The following is a 17,299-nucleotide window of genomic DNA, read 5'->3' as shown; positions in this document are numbered from 1 at the left end:
CCCACAAAGCCAGCACACCAGGCGGGGAGCCACATACGCCAGCCAGGTGCTAACCCCCCACACACTTCCCATGGAGGCCCCTCGCTCAGCTAGCGAGCCATGAACAGGCCCCCGGCCTGGAGCGGGGAAGCTTCGGGGGGCTGAGTCAGTCATGCAAGAGGCAGAGCTGAAGGAGGCAGTGACACCCCTGTAATTGCTAACCCAGCTGGCAGAGCACTCCCCCAGGCTGAGGGGACCTCAGGTTCCATCCCTCTGTCAGAGGGCTGTCCCTTCCCCCTCCCACGTCCCTGGTTCTTGTCACGCACACAGCAAGGGTAGGAATAAATGGTCAGTTTTCAGAATGGAGAGAGGTAAATAGCAGGATTCCCCAGAGGTCTGTACTGGGACCAGTGCTATTCAACATAGTCATAAATTATCTGCAAAAGGGGGCAAACAGTGAGGTGGCAAAATTTGGAGATGATACAAAACTACTCACGATAGTTAAGTCCAAAGTAGCCTGCGAAGAGTTACAAAGAGATCTTACAAAACTGGGTGACTGAGCAACAAAATGGCAGATGAAATTCAGTGTTGATAAATGCAAAGTAATGCACATTGGAAAACATCATCCCAACTATACATATAAAATAATGGGGTATAAATTAGAAAGAGATCTTGGAGCCATTGTGGGTAGTTCTCTGAAAACATAAGAACATAAGAATGGCCATACTGGGTCAGACCAAACATCCACTCAGTGTGCAGCGGCAGTCAAAAAAGCGAACCCAATGTTGGGAATCATTAAGGAAGGGATAGATAAACAGAAAATATCATATTGCCTCTGCATAAATCCATGGTATACCCACATCTTGAATACTGCGTGCAGATGTGGTCACCCCATCTCAAAAAAGGTACATTGGAATTGGAAAAAGTTCAGAAAGTGGGGCTTGGGATGGTCCCCGGAGCTTCTGCTGGGCTCTGCCAAGACCTAGCAATAAGCTTTGGTCTGTTCCTGTGTTTCTTGCCTTTTGATTCAGGCGCACGTGGCAGATCCTTCTCTGGCTCTAGGTGCTCAGTCCCAGAGGAACCCTGCACCCTGAGCACTGCTCAGAGCATCACGGTAAAGAAATGGGGTGAAATTCACCCCACACAGTGGACCAGCCATGCCCGGCCTATGCACCATTTGAGGGGGAATTTGCACACCAGCATTAGATGTTGTCACCATTCCCCAGATGATGCTAGCTCCTTGTTTTATCTCTGGAGCTTACCTACAGACTTCCCAAGGGTGCCTTCTTGAATGTCATGGATGCTCCTGATCGCACAGGTATAGTCAAAACATTTTCCCAAGGTCAGGCTTTCTTGTGAATGCCAAAGAGGCCTTGGCTCACTTCCAAGCTCCATTGGACATACGCCTTGAGACAGACACACACTGATTCTGTCTTCTCTCATACATTATTTAAACACTCTGATGTCCTGAGCATGCCACTTTCCTTTCATGTGCCACAATCTTTAGCAACAGGGTCCCACTTCGTATTAATGCTCCTTTTCCAAATACATTATACAGGGTTAATGAATGATTAATGGATGCTTTGATAAATGATTAGCCAATTGCTATAGAGTCTGATGGGTCAATCTGTTGCTTGTAACTATGGCTTAAAGCCTTTTATGATTCCTTCTACCGATGTGCTATAATAACCTATCACTCATACTACTTGTGTGTGCAAGATGGCAATAACTATTAATCATTTACTAACCCTTTATAAATGGGAGCGTAATACACAGCTGGCTAAAAATCTTCCTACTGCTGAACATTTCAATAACCCACTTGCAGCAATGATTAGGTAAAAGGAACAAGCTGCCTGAATTATTAATAGCAACTAACAGACTCAGTTTCGCCTTCTAATCATTTTTAAATGCAAGCAGAGCGTGATCACATTGTGAGACTCCTATTGGACAAGTAGCCCCATGCTTTTAAAACATTGTAAAACAGGGTGACCAGTAGAGAAACAGACGAAATGAGCAGGGCGTCTTTTGCTAGCTGTAGTTCATCTCCAGTTCTTTGGACCTAGGGTGACCATCTAGAAAGTGTGAAAAATTGAGATGGGGAGGGGAGGAAGAGTTATAGACTTAAGGTCAGAAGGGACCATTATGATCATCTAGTCTGACTTCCTGCACAACGCAGGCTACAGAATCTCACCCACTCACTCCTATAACAAACCCCTAACCTATGTCTGAGCTATTGAAGTCCTCAAATTGTGGTTTAAAGACCTCAAGCTGCAGAGAATCCTCCAGCAAGTGACCCATGCCCCATGCTGCAGAGGAAGTCGAAAAACCTCCAGGGCCTCTGCCAATCTGCCCTGGAGGAAAATTCCTTCCCAACCCCAAATATGGCGATCAGTTAAACCCTGAGCATGTGGGCAAGACTCACCAGCCAGCACCCAGGAAAGAATTCTCTGTAGTAACTCAGATCCCATCCCATCTAACACCCCATCACAGACCACTGGGCATACTTACCTGCTAATAATCAAAGATCAGTTGCCACATTAATTGCCAAAATTAGGCTATCCCCTCATACCATCCCCTCCATAAACTTATCAAGCTTAGTCTTGAAGCCAGATATGTCTTTTGCCCCCACTGCTCCCTTTGGAAGGCTGTTCCAGAACTTCACTCCTCTGATGGTTAGAAACATTCATCTAATTTCAAGTCTAAACTTCCTAGTGTCCAGTTTATATCCATTTGTTCTTGTGTCCACATTGGTACTGAGCTTAAATAATTCCTCTCCCTCCCTAATATTTATCCCTCTGATATATTTATAGAGAGCAATCATATCCCCCCTCAACCTTCTTTTGGTTAGGCTAAACAAGTCAAGCTCTTTCAGTCTCCTTTCATAAGACAGGTTTTCCATTCCTCGGATCATCCTAGTAGCCCTTCTCTGTACCTGTTCCAGTTTGAATTCATCCTTCTTAAACATGGGAGACCAGAACTGCGCACAGCATTCCAGATGAGGTCTCACCAGTGCCTTGTATAACGGTACTAACACCTCCTTATCTTTACTGGAAATACCTCGCCTGATGCATCCTAAAACCGCATTAGCTTTTTTAATGGCCATATCACATTGGCGGCTCATAGTCATCCTGTGATCAACCAATACTCTGAGGTCCTTCTCCTCCTCTGTTACTTCCAACTAATGTGTCCCCAATTTATAACTAAAATTCTTGTTATTACTCTCTAAATGCATGACTTTGCACTTTTCACTATTAACTTTCATCCTATTACTAATACTCCAGTTTACAAGGTCATCCAGATCTTCCTGTATGATATCCTGGTCCTTCTCTGTGTTAGCAATACCTCCCAGCTTTGTGTCATCTGCAAACTTTATTAGCACATTCCCACTTTTTGTGCCTAGGTCAGTAATGAAAAGATTAAATAAGATTGGCCCCCAAACTGATCCCTGAGGAATTCCACTAGTAACCTCCCTCCAGCCTGACAGTTACCTTTCGGTATGACCCGTTGTAGTCTCACCTTTAACCAGTTCCTTAGCCACCTTTCAATTTTCATATTGATCCCCATCTTTTCCAATTTAACAAATAATTCTTCATGTGGAACCGTATCAAATGCCTTACTGAAATCAAGGTAAATTAGATCCACTGCGTTTCCTTTGTCTAAAAAATCTGTTACCTTCTCAAAGAAGGAGATCAGGTTGGTTTGGCATGATCTACCTTTTGTAAAACCATGTTGTATTTTGTCCCAATACCATTGACCTCAATGTCATTAACTACTTTCGCCTTCAAAAATTTTTCCAAGAGGGTTATGGCGCCTATATAAAAAAAAGCCCCAAATATCGGGACTGCTCCTATAAAATCAGGACATCTGGTGACCCTATTTGGACCACATATATGCAGGGCAAGATTTTCAACTGTGACAAGTAATTTTGGGGACCCAAATTGAGACCGGTTAAAAGGGCTTAATTTTCGGAGGGTGGGTGCTGAGCACGTTTTAAAAATCATGTCCCGCTAAGGAATAGTCATACCAGAGATTCAGAATGTGTCCCTGTCTTTCAAAGCAATCACTTTTATGTTTCTAACTTGAGTCTTACAACCAAAAGCCTCAGTAATCAACGGCCTCAAGGGGAAAGCACATGCAAGCAGCACAACATCCAGACTTTGGCAAAGTGAGGGTTGATCCATGCAGCCGGATGATCGCTACAAGCAGTAGCCTGAATTCTCTTACAAACAGTGACCCTGACCTTCTAACTATGGACCCAGGCTCACTCTAAGCCTCTAACTCACCAGAATGAGCCGAGCAAGGAGGATTTCTGCACCGTTCAAGAAAAGCCATGCACAGCTCTCGCCTGCCTGCCTGCAGCACCTATGACTTGTCAGGGAGGGCGGCGTATATTATGCCTTCTGGAAAGCCCACTGGGGTCACAGCGTTAGCACTGAGGCGTCTCAGATGACTGCTAAACCGAAACGGGTGCTCGAGGCAACTGCCGGCCAGTCACTTTATATTAACCCTTCTTTGTCCTGACTCCTGGGTCAGCGCTTTGGCTAATATAAATGGGCACAGCTGACCATCTGGTCTGATATCTATATCTCCTGGTCAGTTTGTGACTGGGCTGCAGAAACGTCCATCTGTCCAGCAGGGAAAGAGTTAATTCCCTGCTCTCCTTCCCTCCCATCCAGAAGCAGGTGGTAGATCCCTTAAAAGGACATGATAGCCACCTCCCTCTCCATTTCTTCTTACTGCTCATGGCGGGAGTCAGAGTTCCCCGTTGCCCCTGAGCTTCAGTTAGCCAGCCTTTTAGAGGAATTCTTGTATTATATATATTTAGTGTTAGTAAATACCAGCTCAATTAACTGGGCAAAGATCCCCAGATTTCAAACAATGTGCCATGCGCATGGCCATGATCCCGGCTAGTGCCAGACAAAAATTGTCTTATCTGCTTAGGCAACAAATGTGAGGCACAAATGGCTTCTTTGTACCTCCTTCCCAACCAGAACAAAGAAACAAAGGGATTTCTGCCTTAAAGTAAATCTTCTGCTAAAGGCGATGCATCTCTCGTCAGAGCCCAACCCTGACCCTGAGAGGACAGAACATTCATCCGTGAGGAGTGCCCCACTGGTAGCCTCTGCTTCCAAGCCAAAATCTGGTGAGAAACGTTACTCGTCATTTTCTGTGGCCTCCTCAAACTGTTCAAAATCCTCCTCTCATCCTCCGAGACCAACAAACCTTCAAAATCTCATTCTTCTTCTCACAGAAAGTCTCTGAAATTTGAGGTCTGGTCATAAGCACCAACACTCCCCAGCATCATTGATGGCCCTGCTGGTGCCAGAGTCAAAGACCAATGCCTCCTGCCTACCAGAGAGGTCTTTGAGCCCACTGCTGTTGGGTCTGGCACCACCAACATTAGCAGCTTAGCACTCACCTCTGATATTGGTGCTGTCGATGCTGCAGGCATTCTTCAACTATCTTGATGTCTCTCTCTCTCCTGGACTCTCCTTGTTACATCAGCTGGTGTCGACCTTAGTGCCTTCAGCTGCATCTGCACTGCCAGCACCAGCAACTTCACTTACCACCATGGTTGCGGCAGTTCCATCCACTTTGTCTATGAGTGCTGCACTGTCAACACTGACTCACCTGTCCTGCATTCTGACCACCTTGTCCACCAGCACCGCTGGATACATCTTTGAGTGTGCTACCTTTGGGACAACACAGTATGTTGCTGGTGCTGAGACCTCCCACCGATGCCTATGGGAATCGCTCCACCATTTACTGAAGAGTTTTGTATTTTCTCCTCTTCAGACTCAACCATGAGAGACCCATACCTCTGGAAATGTCTTTCAGGTCTCCATACAGACGATGTTGTAGAGATACCCAAATTAGAGCAAGAACATTATTATAAAGATGTCCCAGTATGGTGCCATCCACCGTGGGCAGTACAAAGACTGGACGGTCCTCCTTGGCCAGCTTCAAAACTATCTAGGTCTCTGTTGGCCACTCAGTCAGAAGAGTCACCTCCTCATGTACCTAATAGTGCCTAGAGATGATCCTCTTCCAAACCCACAACCAACAGGTCTATTGGAGCCTACAGAGCCAGAGGAGAATGAGGATATTCCTGCCCTCCACAGCCCCAGTATTTCTTCCTTTTCTCCAGAGTCGACATCACCTCCTCTTGGAGGACTTTAAAGATTTTCAGGACCTCATTAGGAGACTGGCCACATCTCTGGGGCTACAGGCAGCACTCATGCAAAACAATCTGCACAAACTGTTGGATGTCTCTCAAATTCCCACTCCACAAAGCATTGCCCTTTCCACTAAAGGGCCTTGTTGGATCCCCCCAAGACCCTCCGGCAGACATCAGCCTCTGTACCTCTCACTATCAAATGGGTGGACGGATGATACCAAGTCCCCTAGCCAAAATTCAAGTATTTCTTTACACGGTGGCAAACAAGCATCAGACACAGCCTCATCCTAAGGCTATCCCCCAAAAAAATAAGGAATATGAGACTGGAATTTATGAGCCTTCAAATAGGGTGTCAAATTAGGCCTTGTTGTCCAAATATACCTTATTAATGGGACAGCAATTTCAAAATTTGTGGACAAACTGGCTCAGGAATACAGGGAACAGTTTTTGGCCATCATATCAGAAGGTTATCTCACTGCTTGCTTCCCCCTCCAAGGAGCGATGGACACGACAATGCATCATGTTCAGTGGCTATGTAACCCTTCTGCCAGGTGGAGCCAGCAGCAACCAGGGCTGGGTTCAATATCTGGGGTTTCCTTTCCATTGATACAACAGAGAACCGTCTTGAGCCGCCACCCAGTAACCTGGGAAAATTACACACCACCCCTGGGTGCCTCTGAGAGGCAATACTTCCTCACTCGCAAGCATAGAGTCTGAGTGAGGAAAATAAACTTTTAATAAAAGGAGGGAAGTAACTGGGTGTTAATTTGGGAAAATACTGCCAACAGAGTTCATAAACATAAACCATGAGTAAAAGACACACCCCCAAGAAGGTTCAGCACTGTCCTTTTCCCCTCAGGTTCTTAAGTCCAACAACTCATGTGCCCAACCCTTTTCTGCACCCCGGTCACAGTTACTGTTCTTGGTCAGTGCAGACCCAGAATTCAGAGGTGCATCTGCAGAATTCACCTCCCCCCTGAGTGGGGTAAAGAGGTCCTTACTCACTCCACTGCTCGGGCACTCGCTTGCTGCCCCTTTCTGCCGGCCACCCTGCTCACTGCTCTCACCATGCCATCAGCTGCCCTGCTGGCTGCTTGTCACTAGGGTCGGATCTAGGAATTTGGCCGCCCCAAGCAGGGCGGCATGCCGCAGGGGGCGCGCTGCCGGTCGCCGGTCCCGCGGCTCTGGGGGACCTCTTGCAGACGTGCCTGCGGAGGGTCCGCTGGTCCTGCGGCTCCGGTGGAGGATCCGCAGGCATGCCTGCGGGAGGTCCACCCGAGCCGCAGGACCAGCGAACCCTCCGCAGTCATATCTGCGGGAGGTCCGCTGGTCCCGCGGCTCCGGTGGACCTCCCGCAGGCATGACTGCGGAAGGTCCGCCAGAGCCGCCTGCCGCCCTCCCGGCAAAATGCCGCCCCAAGTGCGCGCTTGGGTCTGGAGCCGGCCCTGCTTGTCACAGCTCTCTGCTGCTGCCCGCCTGCTCACCGTGCCTCTCCACCAGCCGCCCTGCTGGTCATTCATCACACCTCTCCGCCACACCAGCCACTTGTTCACCAGCTGACTGTTAGTCACCTTCTGCTGCCACCTGCCTCTCTGCTGTCACTGCTGTGACATCTGTACATCAGTCTCTTAGTAATTTTCAGCTCTGCAGGCCAGGCAGAAACATTGCCTCATCTGAAGTGATTTCAGCTCTCAGTGATTTTTAGCTCTTAGCAGGCAGAAACATAGTCCTACCACAACTGATTTCTGATTGGGTATTTAACTTAACAAAGAGGCTCCTAATGAAGCCTATTTAGCGCTATTATTTGAACAGAAGGGAGGAACAGCTTAAATCAGGCTAGGGAGGGCCCTTGATGAGGGTGTGTAGCCTCCTGGCTGGGGATTCCTATCTCCACCCCTCTTACTTTCACAGGGCTCTGGCGTTCAACCCCCTGGCTTAACAACACCCTTTCAGCTGAAGGTGACTCCTCTCATTTGGAACAGTTTAAGCATAGTCCTGCTTCCCTGTATTCCCACAGTAATTACAACACTTTGGTAACAGCATTTCATTACCCCATTTGTTACTAGATTGACTGATTTACTTAGTAATCCTTATCCATGGGTTACTCTATGTCTGATCCAGTATCTTTTTGGGACCTGAATTTGGTATTATCTTGTTCGATGGGTTCCACCTTTTTGAGCCCTTGGCAACAACATCCTTGCCACTGCCATCAATGAAAACAGTCTTTCTGGTAGAAATTATCCCTGCAAAGAGGGTGTCAAAGGCCCCCGGCACTTCTAGCGGGCCCTGTTTTCACAGTATTTCACAAAAACAAAGCCTTGCTTTGGCCACACTTTAAGATTTTGCCTAAGGCGGTCTCTGCATTCCACCTCAACTCGATCATTCATCTTCCAGTGTTCTTTTCAAAATCTCATTCTACCAAGGTTAAAGAAAAGCTTAATTCCTTGGATGTTTGGAGAGCTCTGACACTTTACCTAGACTGCAAAAATTCTTTCGGATCCTGTCTTAGACTTTGTGTAGCGTATGCTGAGAGAGGATTAAAGGGTTACCTGTTACAGTCCTGCAAATTTCACATTGGATTTCTGACTGCATCAAGCTTTGCTACGATCTAGTGAAGGTCTCGCCTCTACTGAGGATAACAGTCTGCTCCACTAAGGCTCATTCCACTTGGCTAGCCTTTTTGGAGCAACATTCCTGTGGCAGTCACTTGCAAAGCAGCAACGTGGTCATCGCTGTATATACTTTCTCCACACACTGTGCCATTACTTAGGCTTTCTGAGACAATGCCAACTTTGGCCATCTCAAGTAGTCTGAAGTTCCACCATCTGTAAGGAAAGTGCTGGTGAATCACTTGCGGTGGAATGAGTATGTGCACAGCCACTCAAAGGAGTTAAAAATGGTTACTTACCTGTACAATGCTTTGTACCTATTCTTCTAGATGTGTTTGGTCAAATATACATTCCACACTCCTCTCACCTTCCCTGCTACTTCAGGAATTGTAGGTGTGCCTAGTGCACTCATCTGTCTACAGTGGACTGCATTTGTGCACCACACATCTTGAAGAACATCAGGCACTGTTCAGGTAAGTAACCATTTTAGTGACAAAGGAGTCACCAGACTTGATTTGCAATGGAAGCTGAATCTCCCTGTTCACAATGTCAAGCCAGTGACAGGCTGGGCAGTATGGGCTTCTTCCTTTAACTAAACACTTTGCCCAAGTAGGAGGCTTATTTTAACTCTGTCAGAGTAAAGGGCCATGTGCAAGTAAAATAAATCAGTGGGGAGGCAAGTCAGCCAAGGAATTATTGGAGTAGTTGGAAAAAGAAACAGCTAGAATTGAGCTTTCCGATGAAGGAGCCACTGATTGATTGATTAGATCAGATCATGGACATTTATATCCCCTAAGGTTCGGTGAATAAACACCTTTGTTTTGGAATTGAGTTTAATGTTCTGTACTTTTAGGGGCCTATCTTAGGTCAGGCTCTTGGCTCTAGTGGGATATTCCAAAGCCTGCGGCAAACTCCATTATAATTTACATTACGGGGGGGGGGAGGATTTCGTTCAAGTTTTGTATTCATGCTTGTACTGTGGTGAATGTTGGGGAGTTGGTAGTTGGAGAAGGTAAAGAAAACTATTCCCTACTGTTACTTCTTGTCTACCTTTAATATACAAGACGTTTATTACTTCGATATAGCAAATGATGGAGTTTTATTGTTATGATTACAACAGTGAACTTCTGTTTTCACGTTCGCCCTTTCCTTGCTCCCAGATTATGCTGAGGACAGCTGGCAAATGCTTTTGATAGACACAGGATAAACACACATGATTATTGCTTCTGTTCTCTTACGGTACTGTAGCTGTATAGTGATATTGTCCTGTATATTGTTTTGAATTGTATAATCTTGGTTGAACATATTCAAATCTAACAGTTATAACTGGAGCCTTACTCTTCTTATTTATGTATCTCAGATACTTCTCTGTCCCCCCCTTGCCATTGTATCCAAGAAACTCAGTCTTTAACTTATTTTTCTTCATACCACCCCTGCGAGGTATAATGCCCACTTTGTACAGATTGAGAACTGAGGCACTCATTGCCAGATGTTTAAAGCTAGTTAAGCACCTAATTCCCATTGAAAGGCTGTCTGCTTCTTTAGGCACCTAAATACCTTTGTAAATCTGGCCTCAAGTGACTTGCCCAAGATAAAAAAGACTAGGGTGACCAGATAGCAAGTGTGAAAAATCAAGACAGCAGGTAGGGGGTAATAGGTGCCTATATAAGAAAAAGCCCCCAAAATCAGGACTGTCCCTGTAAAATCAGGACATCTGCTCTCCCTAAAAAGGACTCTGTGGCAGAACAGGGAACTGAATCCTGGACCCTCTGATGCCTATAGATTGCACGTGTAGCATGGGTGAATTTCACCTATTATTTTCTGCTATGTTAGAATAGTCTTAGTATCTACTGTCAAACTGCATGTGCGCTCTTACAGAATGTGAGCTGCAGGTGAGTCTTCGAGTGGCAACTCCTCCTCTCTCCTTGACTGATCAGTAGTGAGATGGAGCTGGAAACCCTACTCTGCATGTCTCCTGATTCCCACCCCATGGGCATGCACCAAGGTGTTTTGTTTTTACTTCCTGGGTTAAGCCAGACCCTTTGTGGCCTGTCCATGTGCCTCTCCACCAATTGGTCCTGTAGACCTTCTGGTGTGAGTGTCAATTGGGGGTTGTGGGAGGTGAGAACTCTAAGCCCCAACGAATTAGAGTGTAACGAAGCGGGAAGTTTGTCCTCTAGTGCTTAATCATTGGCTAGTTGGTAGCAGTACCCTAGAAGCCCTTGAGATGTGAAGGAGGCCATCTTGTTTAAAGAGCTCAGTTCTACTCCCACAAGACCTATTTACTTTAGCTCTAGGGGTAGAGGGGGAAGTCAAGGGGCGCCCTCTGGCCCAGCTGTCATTGGAGATTCCAGAATGCAACCTGAAGACCTAACAGGCAGCCTCATGCTATATGTGCTGGAACTAGGGGTGCTGCAGCTGTAAGTGTAAACCATTTGAAGTGGTTTCTATCATATACAGGGTTTACACTTTGGTTCAATGGCTCTCAGCACCCCCTCTATGCAGATTGTTCCAGCACCCCTGCCTCATGCTCGAGTTAGAGCCTGTGAACCCAGAGCAGGCCCAGAAATGTTGGGGGTTGGCTGCTGTTTAACCATTGGAAGGGGGCAGGACATATCGTACAAGGCTCAGGCGTCTCTGCCGAACGATTTGAGTCACAGAGCCAAGTTGCAGGTAACTAGAATAGAAAATGTTGACAGGGCTGAGGAGGGTAATGTGGATAGGAACTGAGTGCACCTATGTAAATCTAAAATAGGGCCTGACCTGGGTGGGTGGGCTGGGGGGCGGTTCTCTCAACAGCTGAGCAGTGACTTTCTAAAGAGCCCCAGAACCTGGACAGCATAGATCCGTGGATATGGACAGATTAGGCCAAAATTGTTTTTGTCCAGCCCTGAGACAGGGTGTTTGAGAGTGAAGCTGAAATGGGGCATATGGCTGCAGTGATAGTGCTAACTGAGCCTGTGTGACATCATGAGCATGTAAGATCTGTTGTGTTTCTGATTTGTTTTCTTTAAAAACAAAAAGTTTGCTCACGAAGAAAACAAACAAACAAAACCACCCACACCTAAAAAACACTCTAAGACACATTTTGTCAGCTTCAAAGTCAGTAGGAAGGGGGATACAGTAATAGTCAAGGTTGCCATGCATGATGGTTTACTGTTTACTAATGTAAGGTCCTGTAATGCTCTATTTCAATTAGAAACAGGAAAATAAAACCCCAGAGGAGCCTTGTTGTGTAGACAGTTTTTCATCCACAGCTGTGGGGGTGCATAAATTCATCATGTACCCTAATCAAGTACATATTAAATACTGAAGTATCAAAACAACATGCTAAGTACAGATGTTAAAGTTAGATTGAAACAAACAGGTGCCTGGGGCTAAGTCTTATTTATTGGAGACTGTCTCCTTACAACAGAAAGCATCTTGGTCAGAATGGCTGCTGGACTGAGAGAGGTATATTGTATAATTCTGAATGTACCTGATCTCTAGCGCTGCGTGTATATATAAACGCACACACACACTTTATTGTAGTGTGATCCGTTTAGTAGAGAAACAGCAACTTCAAGCTGTAATTCACCAGGGCAAGGTAAAATTCCATTTTAACTGTGCATATGTTTTATATTGTTTTTAAACAGGCTGTAGGTGTATGTTGCAGGGCAGAGGGATAAACCCCTCGGATGCCCTGCTAAAGGGGTGGCTCCCCTCTCCCTGCTTCTCCGCAAAGCGGCTGGGTGCCCAGACACTCAGCAAGGAGCTCAGCTGCAGGCTCAGGAGAATCAGCCTAGTCAAGTGGAACCAGCTGGGCTGGTGCCTGGGAGGAGATATAAGCCCAGGGAAAGGCTCAGTGGCAGGCTACCCAGGGGAGAAGACAGGGGGACTGCAGCTGTCTCTCTACTGGCTGCAGGAAGCCTCAAAGGCAAGACGACCCAGGGAAGGGTCAGTGTGGGGATCGGTGTTGGGCGAATCAGGATTGCACTAAGCACTGTAAATAAAGAGAGATGGGTGAAAGACCCGAGAGAGGCGTTGGGACCCTTTTCTTTGACCAGCCTAAGCACAGAGCACAAGAGGGAGGGGACCTGTGCAGACCCCGTGACAGTGTGTTTCTGTAAACATGCAGTTTAAACAGTTAAGGAATATTAACTTAAATGGTGTTGATCATTAGGCTGAAGACATAAATACACGTGTGTAGGGAGGCGGGGGGAGAAACAGAAGAAACAGATACCAGCATGCCTTTATTCTCTGGCGTGCAAAGGACATGAAAGCTCTTTTTAAAAAATGGATGAACACCATCTGCCATTGAGGGAGCAACCAGCAGGTCTAGCTAAAGGTAAGATGTGCTACGATAGTCACAGTGAATTGCAGGATGACTACAAACCTCCTCTAATGTCAGATGAAAATGGGATTATTATTTTTACATTAGGACCGGGGAACAACTCCTCTAAACTCTAGGCTAGTTCCACAATGCTAGAAAATGCATAAGCCCCATCAAGAGATTTAAGTCTAACTTTTCTACCCCTAGGATCGTAGCTCATGAGCACTTCTGGCTGTTCAGCTTGGCTAGCCCTAGCTTTGTTCATATAATCCACCAATTCAGGTATGGATGATTGACAGCCTCATTGTAGGAAGAAATGCCCTTTCTTAGCCCCCAAAGGTGATTTCAAAAGGCTTGTTTGGTGATGCTGTTTCAGGTTGTATTTCCTCTAACCCCACCTGCCAGACCCCGGGGAGATAGTTAAAACTGTATAAATTCAAACTAGGGTTTTGTGGAAAAATCCCAAACTGGCATCACTGGGTTGATGTAAAAGTCACCACAGCTCTTTTCTTTTCTCCTTGTAGAACTAGAAGGTTGGAGAGGTGAGATGAGGTTTCCACCCACCTCTTAAATTTAGGGGGCTGACCCAACTATTTCACCAGAAACCCTTTTCCCTCCCCCTTCCCTTTCCCAGTTAGAACTTTTTCAACCCTGTAAAATCTGTCTTGTTCAGGTTTAACTTTTTTGGTAATTCTTGAGACCGAAAAGAATTGGTCTTGTCCTTGTAATCTTGAACCCCTATACAGGCCTCCGTCCCTTGATTAAGGCTTCATCCCCTATGAATATTTCATCATCTGTTGATAACCTTTTTCAAACCTTCTGGCTTTATATGGCCTCATGTGGCCTGTTTCTGAAAGGGGACCCAGACAGTTTTTAAAATAAAGAAGTCTCCACCGAGCCTACATCTGCATGATTAACCTCCCCAGGTCTGGTACTGATAATTCTGTGAATGCTTTGGCTGTAATGCTGTAAAAGCTCTATTAACATCACTATATAGAGAGGTGATGTGGGCTGTAAATATCCTCCCTTGTAAAGTTCTGTTAAATCATTCTGCCATCCCCATTTTTATATCATTATTACTAACCAAAGGATCAGTCGTATGCTGCTTTCACAAATTGTTTATAAGTTCTTTCCCTGGCTCAGGCTGTAGTTTTGGGAGAATGTGCCCATCATCAACAATAGTTTGAAAGGTCTTTAGAAACTTTACCACTTGTCTTGCTTTTTAAGCCTAAGGCATAGGCATATTTAGGCAGAATGTCCATCACCCTTAAGATGGACTTAAAACCATTGTCAGTTGGAGACTTGCTGCATATCCACTTACTCTGCCTACCATTGTGTATCCACATCTGAAACAATAGTGTTCCCTTCTAAACACAACATTTTTAAAAATCATTTCTGCCCTTAACGAAAGCAAAAGAATCTAAGGAAAATATTTAAATGACGTCCCTTTAACGTTGCTTTTTCTCAACTTTATTAGAATTGGATTTGAAATAACTGAGCAGTTTAAATTGTTCTAACGCAGAAAGAATGTCAATACACAGGCTGGCAACCAACATTTGGTGTCACTTAGTGTATTGGTGACAGGAGGTTTCTGATTTGTTTTGTTTTAAAACTATGTAGGAGCAACTGAAGGAAGGTGCCCCTAGCTTGTGGGGCAAAAACAGATTTGAGTAAACTGTATAGTGACTAACGTTTGCAGCTGCTAAAAACATTAAAAGAAAATGAGGGGCTTGTTCAGAGATAAGAGTTCAGCCATAATAAAAACACTCAAATATGCTTCTGAGAATGACAAACGATTTTGGAGGGGAAGAGGGGTAGGTAGAGAGAATTAAAAAAAAAAATCAATATTATTCTAGCTTAAAACAGATGCTTCCAGAATTCTTGAATCTAGCTATGACAGCATTGGTAAAGAATTTCACACAGGATTATGAGCATTGGAAAGCATCTCATTCCCAATTCTACACGGGGGAGGGGGGGTAACCCTCTGACTCTAAACTTGCTTAACCTCTAGTGGACTACATGTGTGAAATGAGGTCCCTAAAGCCAGACCCACTTACCCACAGGTAAGTATTCAGCAGGAGTTTTATTCTGTACAGCATCTGCTGGATCACAGGTTCCACCTCTGGAGTTACTTGATACTGTGAGTCCAGACCAGGTACGATACTCCATGAAAAACACAATTTGCAGGAGCAAAATCCACTTCAACATTTTCTTTAAAGAAAGATTTTGTTATGAGAGCCACTTCCTTCCTTCTGGTGTGGCCAGAGCAATGTTGATCAGTTACCACCATGGTATTCTTAAAAAAAAAAAAAAAAAATTTAAAATCCCTGTCCCTTCCCATTTTTGGCTTTCTCTGCCTTTACTTTGGAGCAATACCACTAGAGGGAATTTGGAGATCCTGCTGGAATGCCATGGGAAATGTTACACTAAAACACACTCTATGAACAGAATAAAAGTAACTGTGTGATTGCTAAATTCTGCCCTCTGGATTATTGTTGTTGGTCCATCACTACAACCAAGAGTTTTCTCAATTCCGCTGTTCTAAATTCCAAAAGATCTTGCCATTTTCTCCTAGGCATGCTGCCTTACTGGCCACCAGTTCCAAGGCAGCAGGGAAGGCTCTGTGCTCTGCTTCTTTTACTCTTTCTGACAAGGTCTCCTCTGTGTCTCCAATCTTCACAGGAACTGCCTCTTGAAAAATTATAGCTCCGGCATCAACTTCCTCCTGAAAAAAGAAAATCCAGAATACTGTAAACTGAAAGAGGGGGAAGAGAAGACGCCCAACAGTAGGACAGTTATTTGCTCTGGTTACCTTAGGTACCACTTATACATATTTCCTGTGATATGTGAGGAGTGCAGAAAATACAGTTGGGTCACTTTGGTCTGCAGGGAATTGATGGGAGTCTGTTTCCAAGAATGGAAGCACGTAGGCCAGGGTGAATGCCATGAAAACACTTGTGACATTTCTGTGAGGTTGAGGAATAGCGTCCCACAGAAAGCAGTGAAAGCCATGGCACTTAAGCCATATAAAGCTGGACTAGACAAAATGTAGGTATATTTACAACAGAGAATTATCTTGCATTGACAAGGAGATGGATTAAGTGAGCCAAAAGATCTTTCCACCTCTAAATTATCTATTTCCCACATGATCAGTAATGTTCCCTGCTGTCTATGAATTCTCTTCACTTGTGGAAATGCCACAATGACATACTATGGAGGGACAGAACCACATCTATGTCTAGAAGAACCGAACTCCTTGCCTCCTCACATGCCACAGTGCTGGCAAGAGTAAGAAAATGGATTTCTTAAGCAGCTATAGGAGTGGGAGGATGATTTCAAGCATTTAATGAGGGAGCTGCGTCCTGCTACTTTCAATCCTGATAAGTAAATGAGAGGGGAAAAAAATCTTGCTTCTAAACTAATTTAATTGTGCACATGCGTTTTCCACAAATGGTGAGAAGTCAAGGCTCATCAACCCTATGGAGTTCATAACACGTCTAAAATACCAGGGAGGGAGAGGTTAACTTTGTAAATAAATCTTTCAGTTTATCATCACGAGAGAACTGAGTCATTTTAACGGGGTCCAGCTGAGCAATGTTTTCTGTGGAAGCCAACTCCTCCAAAAGCCATAGACTCTCCTAGTATCATGCAGACCTACCACTGCTATTTTGAATTATTCAAAATTTTTGACAAAAGTGGTGTCAAAAGAGAAATATCAGCACCAAGAAATTAGGTGTCCAGGCCTTCTGAATTTCTTATGGGAGGTCAAGAGCTGGGCCTAAGACTGTTGCTGGGCCTAAGACTGCTCAAAGCAAGTCTTGACAACATGGTGGTAATATTGCCAACTCCAAGTGTAAAAAGAAAAAAAAATGACTTACAAAATGAATACAGTAGGGTTCTTTTCTTTGCCTGGTGGGGTGTGAGCCTTTAGGTTACAGTCACTCCATAGTTTCAAGCTTTTCTCTGCAAGCATGAGAGCTGGAACAATTTTTTTGTTTTTAACGAAAGCTGAGATTCTCAGGCCTCCCTTGATTCCAGCAACTGGACTCTAAGAACACTATACAGGGTGAGGCTCATGATTAAAAACACAGGAGTTGGAAACATGGTAGTGGGTAAAGATGCTGCTGATCACCAAGGCCTTGCTTGTGCTAGCGCTCCCATTGATATGACAACTGGTGGAGCAGCACTACTGTTACCAATGGTAGGAAGTGGCACGGAAAA

General features: G+C 45.1%; 1 protein-coding gene across 2 annotated transcripts in view; it reads right to left on the bottom strand.

Moving 5' to 3' along the window:
• Positions 1-14,525: 14,525 nt before the first annotated feature.
• GART (phosphoribosylglycinamide formyltransferase, phosphoribosylglycinamide synthetase, phosphoribosylaminoimidazole synthetase) overlaps positions 14,526-17,299 on the bottom strand; it is a 61,728-nt gene continuing 58,954 nt past the window's right edge. For both annotated transcript variants that reach the window (XM_039488263.1, XM_039488271.1), the window contains one exon: positions 14,526-15,803. In XM_039488263.1, coding sequence (XP_039344197.1) covers positions 15,606-15,803 — 198 coding nt within the window. In that variant the 3' untranslated portion in view covers positions 14,526-15,605. The remainder of the gene's footprint in view (positions 15,804-17,299) is intronic.

Source organism: Mauremys reevesii, linkage group 1 (assembly GCF_016161935.1).
Source record: "Mauremys reevesii isolate NIE-2019 linkage group 1, ASM1616193v1, whole genome shotgun sequence".
NCBI classification, from domain to species: domain Eukaryota; kingdom Metazoa; phylum Chordata; order Testudines; family Geoemydidae; genus Mauremys; species Mauremys reevesii.
The sequence above is the reverse complement of the archived record's forward strand: the minus strand, read 5'-3'. Positions and strand labels throughout refer to the sequence as shown.